Source organism: Denticeps clupeoides, chromosome 11 (genome assembly GCF_900700375.1).
Source record: "Denticeps clupeoides chromosome 11, fDenClu1.1, whole genome shotgun sequence".
In the NCBI taxonomy this organism is placed as follows: domain Eukaryota; kingdom Metazoa; phylum Chordata; class Actinopteri; order Clupeiformes; family Denticipitidae; genus Denticeps; species Denticeps clupeoides.
In genome coordinates, this window is record NC_041717.1 from 17,026,961 (window position 1) to 17,039,364 (window position 12,404).

The 12,404-nt window shown below is 46.6% G+C and overlaps 1 protein-coding gene across 1 annotated transcript; it reads right to left on the minus strand.

Annotated features, from left to right (window-relative positions):
* Window positions 1-1,294: 1,294 nt before the first annotated feature.
* On the minus strand, window positions 1,295-12,404 carry ndufs4 (NADH:ubiquinone oxidoreductase subunit S4). The gene is made up of 5 exons (XM_028996329.1): window positions 12,306-12,404; window positions 10,837-10,915; window positions 2,158-2,330; window positions 1,588-1,661; window positions 1,295-1,505 (listed from the first exon to the last, which is right to left on the minus strand). Exons 1-5 carry the CDS (start codon window positions 12,386-12,388, stop codon window positions 1,402-1,404), a joined length of 513 nt encoding a protein of 170 aa, XP_028852162.1. The 5' UTR covers window positions 12,389-12,404; the 3' UTR covers window positions 1,295-1,401.

Genomic DNA, 12,404 nt, shown 5'->3' on the forward strand with positions numbered 1-12,404 from the left:
CTCTCTACAGTTTTTACTCCAGCCCATTGGTTCACTACAGATCTCCACTTTTCCAAGTCATTTCAAGGTCTACCAGTTTCAGTCGGGGCCATAAACCAGTGAAAAGGGGTATGACTGATCAATTTTCAAAAACAACAAAACCGTAGCATTGCAGACACTGAGGTTCCCCTCAAAGGTGTGAAGGCGTCTGATCCCCCAGACAGGATGAGCCAAGGATACACTTGAACTTCTGATTTATGAAGGAGACAATAAAACTCATGAACAATAAATTCCTACTGGAATCTCCAGGCTTACAAATCCTAAATTAAATCTCTCAGTGGGAAAACAGTTTGAAGTTAACATGTTGATACATAGCCTAACTGCAGACACTTGGAATCGTGTTGAAATGGCAGGAAATATGACACCCAGTGCTGTAAAATGGAGCTGGACACTCAAAAACTAGAGGTGAAGGTCCCCGGGTTCATCATTTATAACACTATTGTTATATACTGTTAAATAAGTCCAAAATTGGCACATTTTTAACGCCATCTCTACTTCAACAGGACAAGGTGCTGATTAGATCAATCAAATCACAACAGACAAGGACATTTTTGAGTGTTAACCAATTTATTGTTTTTTTTTATTGTGTCATAAAACAAGTTTAATTTGTTAAGAATTATTGTAACATGTATTTTAGATTTTTAGATGACAATTAGAATGTTGATACAAATGTATTTGTTTTCCAAATAAAAAATTAAATGAAAAGGTGTATGCACTCCAGATTAACATTTTTCCAGATCTGTATATGTATTTCTAATAGTATAGGTATGCAGAATTACAGAAGCCCATGCAATGGGCATAAACAGAATTTTGGAATATCTATTCAACGTTTTAGGGATACGCTAAATGTAATTTTAAATTAAACGTTTGTCCAAAAAAAAAAAAAAAAAGATTCATTCAAATTGTCAGTGTGTGTTGTTAATAAAGGAAATAACCTATACTATCAAGTGTGTTTCTGTAGTGGAGTTGTGCTGACTTTAGAGATGGGAAGAGGAGTGCTGTTGACATTCTACACGTCCACTTGTGTAAAATATTAAGATGCGTCATAAATTATAAATACGTGTGTCAGTATCATGTCGGGTCGGCTGTCCCAGTGTCATGGCCATGTCACAATTCCTGCTATTTATAGCCGCCGCCGCGATGTTTATGGACGTGTGCAGGAGCTCATAAAAGTGTTATAAACAGCACGGCCTGGGCAGGACCTGTCAAGGTGACGGCGCGTCCATTAAACTCAAAGAACTCGAGAGATGCAAAAGTTTTTCATGACCGTTTATTATTATTATTAGACATTATGAACAGAGAGGAGAGTAATATAGAGAATAGTTATTGATCCCAGCATGCCAGGTGCCAGGTCGTGAGCATCTACTTGGCCGATCGTCTCGTTCTCTTGTCCCAGGCGAAGTTGGCCCCGTATGACTTCACCCTCGGCTTAGGCATCCGCTTCTCTGTTATGTCATAACTCCAACCTGAAATAATAAACAGGACAAAGAGAGCCATAAAGGTTATAATATGTCACTGGATGGAAAGTAAAGTAAAAGGAGGACTCACCGTTCTTCTCTGCAAACGCAACAGCATCCTCCTTGGACGTGAAGTTGAGGACCATGTTGGACAGAGGGTCAGCACTGAAAACAGAAAGAAGGCGTCAGTGACACAGGATGCGCGATCACAGTTTATTACACATCTACAAAAAAACACAGATGACTGGGGTGAAAAACAGAGTGAGCGAGTTGAGATAAAAGAAGATGGGAGAGAGACGAGAGTGACGATGGGGGTGGAAGACAGAAACACATACACATTAAAAATAGAAAAACTGAACTATGGGCCCTATTTTCAAAGCGCATACAACAGACATAGTGCATGGCACATCTTTGCATGTTTCCTGTGCCAACTCTCCCGTATCTTCATGATTGGCAATCCAACAGGCAGTTAGGGGACAAAATGACCTGAACTACTAATATGGAGTAGCTGATGCTGGATCTGCTTCTCAAACTAAATCCTGTTCTTACCAGAGCAGGACAGGGTGGAACAGCATCAGGAAAAAATGGCAGACAGACAGGGTGTAGAGAGGGGTAGACAGCGAGAAAGTGACAGAAAGATGGAAAGGAGTTAAACTCGTACGTGGAGGCCCAGCCCATCAGTGGATTCTCCCAGCGTTCCCGCGTGTCGAAATCCATCTTCCACTTCTTGGTGTTGTTGACCCCCGACTGCATGGCGTTGCGCACCGACACGAAGATTCGCACTTTACGGGTTTTAATGTGCTCCTCAGGCACACCAGTCACTGTAGTGATGTCCTGCAACAGACACAGAGACACATGACTCCCACAGTTGCATACGTTGGTATCTCAGAGGATGTATTCATTATGTGTGTGTCTGTTCGGAGAATATAATATTTGCCCATCTGGTAATTTTTACCCGGGTCAAGTGAGGAATTTCACAGATCAGAACATAATGAAGAGAAATGAAGCGCACGGCTCAGTGTTGCTGTATGCCGTGTGTCCGCAGGGAGGAACGCTCCATTACTCTTAAAGGTAAATTGCAATTTTGTTCCCCCTCTTTTCACTTACAAAAGAACCTCAAAATGATTAATACATCTGCAGTCAACGCTCACGTACAAATGCACGAGCAACATGTGCTTGTAGGTCTCTACCCGCTGTTCATCTTTAAAATGCAGAGCCTCGAGATGAAGCTGGGATTATGGAAGTCGCTTGTTATTAAAATTGAGGAAAGAATCAGTCAGTATTCGACTCCTCTGTGGTGTCCAGGTCCGTCATGGAAAACAAGCCAGCGAGAGACAGTCTGTGGGTAAAACACGACAATCTGCTACAAAAGGTTCAAAACAAAGCCATTGCTAATAAGGCTGCATCTGAACTTTTAATTCTTGTTTTTCTTTCATTGCTTCCTCCCAAACGAAGCCTGAAGTGGCCATTTCCAGCCCCTGACTCAACGGCCGTGTTCTGTCGGGCTTCTGTTCATTGAACAGCATGTACGTAACAGATTTTCTATAAATAAAACACTAAGATCAAGAAGTACACAGACATCTTGCTGGGCATAAACACTCTTTAGTGGCAAAACAAGTCTGGGGGACAGAAAAAAAAAAAAAAACGGCACGGTTCATTCCCGACCAGCACCACCGGCCCGCATTGACAGGGCCGAAGCGATCCCAGGGTGCTTCTTTAGGGAATTAGCAGACAAGCAACGGGAAGTCGGCAGACAAACACACAGACCAACCTCCCAGCAAGCCAGTAGCCACCCAGGACTGGGGGGCTTCCAAGCCGACGCTCTCTAAATGCCACGGCTTCACACACTTCAACGGTCATTACGGCTTCAAAGACTCAAATTTTCATCATTGTGTCATCTGCCAGTTGATTTCTATACGGGCCTCCTGAGAGAGGACACACACACAAAAGAGCCGCCAGCAGACACGGGGTGTAAAATCTTCCAGGGATGGTTACACTCACGAAAGCACACCGAGACCTCTTGAAGAGGAGGTGGGGGGGGGGATGAAAAAGAAAAAAAAAAAAAAAAAAAAAAAAAAAACACATTACAACCATGAAAACTACCGTACATCAACATAAAATCAAACTTGCGGCCACGTTGCATCAGACGTTTCCCCCTCAAACAAGCGGCAAGTCCCAGATGCTCAAATATCCCCGTTCTGCTGAACATGCAAAACGCTCGGTTTGTGTGTCACCACTCTGGGATTCAAAAACACGCGGCTGCACAACGGCGGAACTATCGATATCGCATATTTCATCGTCCGCATAAACGCCCACTACAAGCGGAGCCGAGGAACCGTAGACGGCAGGAATCCAGTCGGCCCCATTGTCCTGCCAAGTTAAAAATGAAAAAGTAGTCTAGACGACTACGCCTGCATAAATTAGACTAGAAGGGCCATTGGCGCGGAGGAGGCCGCCGCCACCGCCACCGCCTTAAAGAGCGGCACAAAGCGAGCGCCGCGGCCTGAATGCGGCGTCTCACTCCGACGCCACTTTTCTTCTCCGTACAGGAAGCGGAATGAGAAGTATGAAGTTTGACACTATTCACAAGGCCGACAATACCTGGCTGCAGACAAAATGCCGGGCTTAAGGGAGGGGAGCGGGGTCGGGAGAAGTCTTCGTCACGTGAAAGCGTGTCTATGGTTCTGACACCTCCAGCTCCTCTGAGCATAAAGGGAACGGGGAAGGCTTTTCATGTCCGCAGAGCGTGAGGCCGCCTGCCTGAAAGAGCGCTGCGTGCGGGACGCTCGCGGCGCTGCGATGGGACGAAGGAGTGTTCTAGAAGACAGGTTCAACTGTCAGACTTGCAAAATAATACAAATTTCCTGAAAAAAAAAAAAACAAAAAGACACATTTCCCAAGAGCTCCGTCTTAGCTTAAAAATGTTGCGGCCACTGGGAGTCGAAAAACAAAACCAAGCAGTGGGGGGCCTAGCGGGTAAGGAAACGGACTTTTAACCCAAAGGTTGCAGGTTCAAATCCCAAACCACCAAGGTGCCACTGAGGTCCCCTGGATCAAAGTACCGTCCCCACACACTGCTCCCCGGGCGCCTGTCATGGGTGATGGTTAAAAGCAGAGGACACATTTCGTTGTGACGAAAAAAGACATGTGGTGGTCGTAGGGTCAGTCCACAATCATTGATTGATTTGACATGTCTTCATTCGTGTCTGCGTCAGACATTTTGGACTTGAAATCAGAAATCAGAACACACACAAAAACCTTCCATGTTCCACTACACTTTATAAAACTCAAAAACTGCAGTTGCGTTGAATAAGGAGAAGACAAAAAAGTAACCACCTGGACCAGGCTTGGTGGTATGCTCAAACCTACTAGACCTTTCTACGGAAAAAAAAAAAAAAAAAAAACATGACTGGATATATAGGTTGTCTTCGTGGCTCAACCTAGAGATCTCCCCTCTATGACTAGAGGAATGGGACCTCCCCACATCTTGGACTACAGCCTCTCTATCTTTACAGCAGAAATTGGCACTACAGAAAGTCCGATGACTTCACCATGATCCTCAGGGCTGGTCCCAGGGCACCACTCCTGGTTTCAAGTCCTCCAGAAAGCTGGCGGCAGCTTGTGAAGGTCCACAGGTGAGTTACTGGGGTCCAGCTTATACAGCTGCTTTCATCGCGGAACCGTTGTGAAGCCACACACGCTGACAAAAGCTCGATTACTCCTGGTGATGGCGATAGCAGGCGGGGGACGGAACGGTAGGGAAGGGGCACTGGCGGCCTGTAAAACTGTTAACATGGCCAGCGCACCGAGAGATCCTGGACAAAACAAAACGGACGTGCACCGCAGAACGAAGCCAGGACCGCAGGACACGACTCCTGTTTTCCGACAGAACACAATTGCACTCATCAACACTTTACAGATTACAAATCAAACTCAACTTCTTGAGAGAATGTCTGATAAGTTTTGGTTGCTATTAACCTTTTGTGTCTTTGTTCTATCTCCTTCATTTCAACACGAATTTGTTAAAATAAGGAATCTGACCAATATTTGAATTCCTTCTACAGCAAAAGGCGTACTTTATCTTTAATAAACTTGTGGGATTGGCCTCATATGGTGTTTTGGGATATTTCCAGGAACCTGGGACAGTTGTGGTGTCACACGGTGATTGCAGAAAGGATGTTATTGCCTAAAAGGTCAAGCCCTCTGACAGGCGCGATGAGAGAAAAGGACACGCAGCACGCTCGGCTCACGGGGGTCTGGACAGATCACCTGGGTTACATCACAGGCGACCAGACATGGCCCCTGCCTCAGCAGACGATGATTAAACTCTCAGCTCGGACATCGGAGGTCATTAATAGCTCGGCTCGGCTCTGGTTACAGAGAACACCCGGGGTTTCTCCAGCCCAGGCCAGCCCAGACCCCACCCAGTGTTTATTTGCGGGCGAAGGCTGTTACTAGGAAGCCGTGAGGCACAACCGATGCCTTACACCAGTCTTTCAGGACGAAATTGAAGCCGAAGGTCGCATTTCAGTGGACAAAAACGAACAGCAGGCGGGGAAGCGGAGTTGACGCTCGGGAAAAGCGCTACGAAAACCCTGCAAATGTCTTCAGCTTCCTCTTGTCAATGCCAAGGGTATGAAGCGCATGAAGAGACCTGGTCCTGCTAGTTTGCAGCGGCCACACAAATCTACAGCAGATGTGCGAACAGCTGCGTTCATCACGTCACGTCGCTTGTACAGCATCCCTATGGCCAAAGAGGGAACAGGGATGATCAAAGACCTCGGCACAGCACACGAACAAAACAAAATTCGGAAAATGGCAGATCAGGGGAAGTGAAGCGAGCGGCTTGTACAAGGTCGGGCCCTTTTCAACAGCTCCGGCACAGAATAAAAAAAATAAAAAATAAAAATAAACGGAATATAGGCCGCTCCTGGCCTCCTGCCATCAGCCAGCGGTTCGTACTACCACACTGCTCCTCACACGGACTGGCGGTCAGCAGAGCGATGTTCAGTGGTGGCCCAGCGGTTAAGGAAGCGGCCCCGTAATCAGAAGGTTGCCGGTTCGAATCCCGATCCGCCAAGGTGCACAGCACCCGGAGCAAAGCACCGTCCCCACACACTGCTCCCCGGACGCCTGTCATGGCTGCCCACTGCTCACTCAAGGTCAAATGCAGAGGACAAATTTCACTGTGTGCACCGTGTGCCGTGCTGCTGTGTATCACATGTGACAATCACTTCACTTCACGACTTAAATGCCCAAGGCTCAAAGGGTGTTCCATCGAAGAGCACAGCACACTGTGCACACAATGAACAGATTTAAAGACCAGCGGCAATACCAGAGGAACCTAGAGAGCCGCCCTTCCAGCTAGAGGCCTTGAGGTGTCCTGCGGGGAGGATCGGCCCTTGAGGTCACTAGACAAAACAGATAGGCGCTGGAGAGGGCGGTGCCGGAGGTCCAACTCCCACACACTCGACACTCGGGCAGACATCAGAATGTCGACATGGCAACAGGTCGGGGGGTGAGAGATGTAAACAAATAGTCCTGTCGCTTATGGTAGGTGAAAACTGCACAGTGATCCACCGAGTTTTTGTGATCGAGGCGATCAGACCTACAATTGTTCGGCATTGATGTTCACACTTATCAACAAGCAAACGCAAGCGACTGGGAACTTCCGTGGTACCGGCTGTAACGTTCATTCTTTTGCGGCCAAATTATGAAGAACACATGCTTAATGTATTATTTTTGTTGAAACTGATGCGTTATTATGTTTATTTCAAATGTGAAGCACTTTTATTTTTCAAATGGAAGAATGTGTAATATAGTGAAATAGTTCTTTGCACGAAATGCACATATTATTTACCTGTAAATGGTTTACAAAAGCAAACATAATACACATGTATACATATTCTCATTTAGGGTTTTTAAAGTGAATAAATGTTAATAATGGAAAACATGCAATTCAGAAGAATTAAAATGGGAAAAAATGAAATAAAAAAAATAAAATAAAACTGATTTCATAGGGCCCTACTTTTCACTGAACTGCAGTTTCGAGCCCAAACTTTTTCCACCACACAGCCAACATTCAGCAGTCACTAGACCAAACAAACCTGCCTCCACAATGGCAATTGTTTCCATAATGAGCCTGGACCATCGTTGCAGGCCAAACGGAGCGCTGGCACCAGAGGCCCATCCCGAATACCTGCCCAAAGCAGACAGGCTCAAACCTACAGACCACAACGCAACTACAGCGCAGCAGAGCATGACGACGTAATATACAGACATACTCTTTATGTGGCAGGGTCACCGGAAGAGCTGCTAAGGAGCAAGCGAACAAGCGATCGCCTGCAGACATTCCGTGTGAAGTCCGTTGAGTCGGCGGCCAAGTAGTCCAGCAAGCGCCCAGCACGCTTAATCAAACAGTAATTACTAACAAAAACCAGCCAGGGCAGCGCAGGCACGCACAGCTGACCCCATCCCCCTCCGAGCGGCCCCAGACACGGCTCAGACCGGAGCGCTCGACACGTCTGCACTTTCACACCGACCCGGCAGACACCGCCGCTTCACACGCGCACAGATAAGCACGTCTGATGACCGATTCGCTACAGGGATTACGTCCAGTTCGCCAACGATCATTTTGAGAATGGAAAGAGTGTCCTGTGTTTTTCTTTTTCTGCAAAAGACTGCAAAGTGGCATTATCTGCTATAGATTATTTTGCATTTAAAAGTTTGGTTCAACATGATACTAGATCTTCAAGGCTACAAAAAGCTATTCTGATAAAGAACGGAAATCAAATCCAGGACTCAAGGATGCAGGAAGGACCTTGGAAGTAAAATGTGCACTTTGGGGAAATCCCGATATGAATCATTTTATCTGATTTGCCAATTTGGATGAATTATCAAATTTATGCTCAGAGTTAAATAAGAATAAAGCCCAGATGTCTGGTTATATCTTCTGTCCCACTGGTGCTGGGACACATTCAGGGTGCAATATTGTTGCCAGATTGTACTCAAGAAGTACTTATGATTAGTAAAAAACACCCAGAATGAGCAGAGGGCTGACATGAGTGGCAACCATGGGGCAGTGTGCATGCACATGGTACCTTGCAGGCTAGTGGATTGGAACCTACAACACTGCCGAACTAAAGTTTTTGTAAAACTGTATCTGGCAACACCGAGGACTCCTTAGTGCAACCCTAAATCCAAATCAATGGCAAAAGCACAAACGTCTCTGGTGTGGTGAACGTCGAACGTTACTGGAAAGCAGCACAACACAACGATTCATTTTTAATGGCTTCGGTAAACTCATTTGCATACTCAGTCATTTGAAACGGCATATCACAGTAAAAAGGGCGATGACATCTGGTCACCTGCAGGACGACGGGAGGCGTCTGCGCCTTGGGGCTGATCTGAGCAGAGAATTCCAGTGACCTCACGTCTCTCACTCACGTATCATGTTGACAGTACACTGCTAACGGTAACGGTAGACCTTACCGCGCCAAAGCATCAACTCGGACGCGGCATATCAGACACGAGGAGACATTCCTTTACCGCATTCACATATGAACTATAATGGCCACACTCTGTATGGACAACAGTTCATGGTGTGATCACTCTACAGACGAAAGGGGGAAGAACCCTGCCCATCTGCCCCACCCCCCCCCCCCCCCCCCCCCCCCCCCCCCCCCCCCCGGGTCCCTTGCCTGTTTTCCACTTTACCGGCCAATGGCCCCTGAGTCCCCCCCCCACCACTCACACAAGAGAACTGGACCCCTCCTTCTCTCCCCCTGATGTCTACGTGCAAAACATGACCAAGTCTCAGCCTCCGCCTCCTCACTTCTTCCAGGCCTCCAGTACCCCAATTTCTGGTTCAGATGGGACCATGATGTGGCCCTATGGATTATTCTTGTTATGAATCCAACAATGCACCAATTAGCATTTTTGTTAGCGTAATAGCAATAAAATAAATAACTATAATGATTAAGTGATCATTATAGGGATCAATAGTGCCAACTGAAGCTGCTCATTACCAGCGAGACCGACAATTTCAGAAGCGAAGCTCCCCCACCACGACAAATTTTCCAGCCTTTATTCCAGACCCCCACCCCGAACACATGCTGGGAGCTGAAGGGGTCAGTGACCGATGCTGCTGAAGCATCCAAGTCTCCACTGGACTGAAGTCAGTTTGGCAACTCAGCTCAGGCTGTTAGATTAAATATGAACCTTCGTGGTGGAAATTGTGACGTCCCTGAGCTACTTCCATTTTTCTTCTCCATGCAAGTTTCCCAGGTCTTCAAGGATGGTCCACGTTTGTGATTTTGTACTAAACAAAAATAAATTATTGTTGTTGTGGATCCACAGAGAACTATCCACCAGTATGCAGAGGAGTTTCTCAGCATCGGAGTAAAAGCATTAACCGAACATCCACAGATCTTAACCACAGTGCTGAGACAAGACAGCATATTTTAACCCCTTCACTTCCACCACTGCACTATGGGTGATCCAGTAATTGCTGTTAACACATCTGTCACTATTAACTGTGATGCGTAGAAGCGAAACAGCCCATTATGATAAAAACTTAGCAAGATAAATGTTTGGACTGTATCAGACAACGTTTCTGTCAAAACATGTAGTTGTTTCAGTTAACAGATTATCGCTTCAGATATAGTTTCAAGTTTTGTCCTGACCTTTGAGCTCTAAGTCATCCAAAGGGTGATTGGTTAAATGCAGTGGACACATTTCACTGTGTGCACCCTGTGCTGTGCTTCACAATGACAATCACTTTTTCAATATACTTGTTTTAAATTAAATGATTAAGCATAAGGTTCTAAATATGTAAATGATACTGTTATACTGTCAAAGTATAGCGGAATATAACAGTCACAAAAATACCCGGTATTTTTTGCTTAAGGCGAGCAGCACCTCAGTGGCACCGTGGCGCTTCGGGATTCGAACCGGCAACCATCGCTGCCCAATGTTAAGTAATGCAGACTATGTCCAACCTCAGCAGGACTCTACTGATGAAACATGTAATGAAGGCCAACAGCACGAGGTGAACAGTGAGTCATTTCTGTCCGTGGCGTAGACGTGGCCACAAGGTCACTTTTTTCGCATTTCGCAACAAGATGTTTGGTTGGAATTGCCTTTTGGTGCAGGAACATGTGTGTCCTGACAACATATCCTGGCATGAAATCTTTCAGCAATTTGAGCTGCAACAGCCCACCACCAGCCCCGTGACCTGGGTCAGGAAGGTTTTCCCGACCACTGGTCAGTAACTTCCGAAACAGAGACGCTCCAATCACTACACTTGCCATGTTCGGCCAAAAAGCAGCAGAGATCTTACCAGTTTCTCATCCACCGTGATGAGCTGGGACTCTCGGCCTTTACCCTCCACCGGTCTCCATGCCGACGTGGCCACCAACCTGTGGAACAGAACAGACACTTCTAATGAATGTCCTTAGACAGATCCATCCAGACATCCATCGCAGAATTTCAAACATGAAAGTGTTTTAAGCAACACAGAGTTTTCTCGGTTTTCTGATTGGTCTGTATCCCCAGCTTGTCACCAAAATAAACCTTTTCTTTCACATTTTAACACAAATATCTGAAATTCAGTCTTTTAAATACAGTTTTGTTATTCCAGATTGAATTATTAGATTATCTAATTTTTCTTATCCTGTTTCATAAGGGTGTGTATTGGCAAGGACCTCAAGATACGATATGTATCACAATACATGGGTTACAATATGATTATATGATGATATATTGTAATACTGTACATATTGCGATATTCTACAGATCACTGAATATGTAAAAACAGATCTGGTGTACAAGATGCCGCTTACGATCTGTGGTGATCACATTACAGTAATACCTCAGACAAAACATCAGAACTGAACTTTTTTTTTATACAAAAGTATCAATATTTGACGTCCCTGCATCATTACAATATCAGCGCGACATATTGCTGTATCAACATCTTCCAACAGCCCTCACATCACGACCCAGACCTTAAGACGGACAAACACACACACACACACCTAAAAAAAGTGAAGTGATTGTCACATGTGATACACAGCACACGGTGCACACAGTGAAATATGTCCTCTGCATTTAACCCATCACCCTGTGTGAGCAGTGGGCAACCATGACAGGCGCCCGGGGAGCAGTGCTTTGCTCAGTGGCACCTCGGCAGATTAGGATTCGAACCGGCAACCTTCTGATTACGGGGCCGCTTCCTTAACCGCTAGGCCACCACTGCCCACTGTCGCACTGCTGCACCCCACTTTACAAGTTCTGGGTGCCGTGGGAAGTGGTCCGAGGGAGGGAGGGATCTGGCTGGAGCAGATCAGACGCAGGACCAGAGTCTCGCCTCATCCCAGTAACCGTCTGGCCTTCAGGAACTCCTGTCATTCGGCTCCACTCAATACGTTACGTTCATACGACGTTCATAGTGGCTTCGTTCTCGGTTCACTTTAGTGAAGGGAGTGGAGATCACACCTCTGCTTTTAAAAGAGGTTTTTAACACGCATGCGACACGGGGGTCACCCAACCCGGAACCGGGCTCGGTCCGCCAGGAGCCACAGAAACCAGATTTAACACGAACAGAAGACACACGGGACGCGCAGCAGTACTCTGTGGGGATTAAACGTGTAGGGAGGGGGGGGGACGCCGCAGGAGAAGCCGTGTCGATGCCGTGTCGGCGGACTCGGCTCGGTCCCCGGCCCCTTAATCCGGGTCAGTTCCGCCTATGGCCACCGTTACGGTGCACGCTTCACACTTCCGACACATGGCACCGCGCCGAACATTTACCTGCCGGGGTTTGAAGTTACTCTGGTCGTGGAATGGAGCAGAGACAGTCGCCCGAGCCCTAGCAGTGACATTGAAGCCGCCATGTTCGCAGCGGAGTGA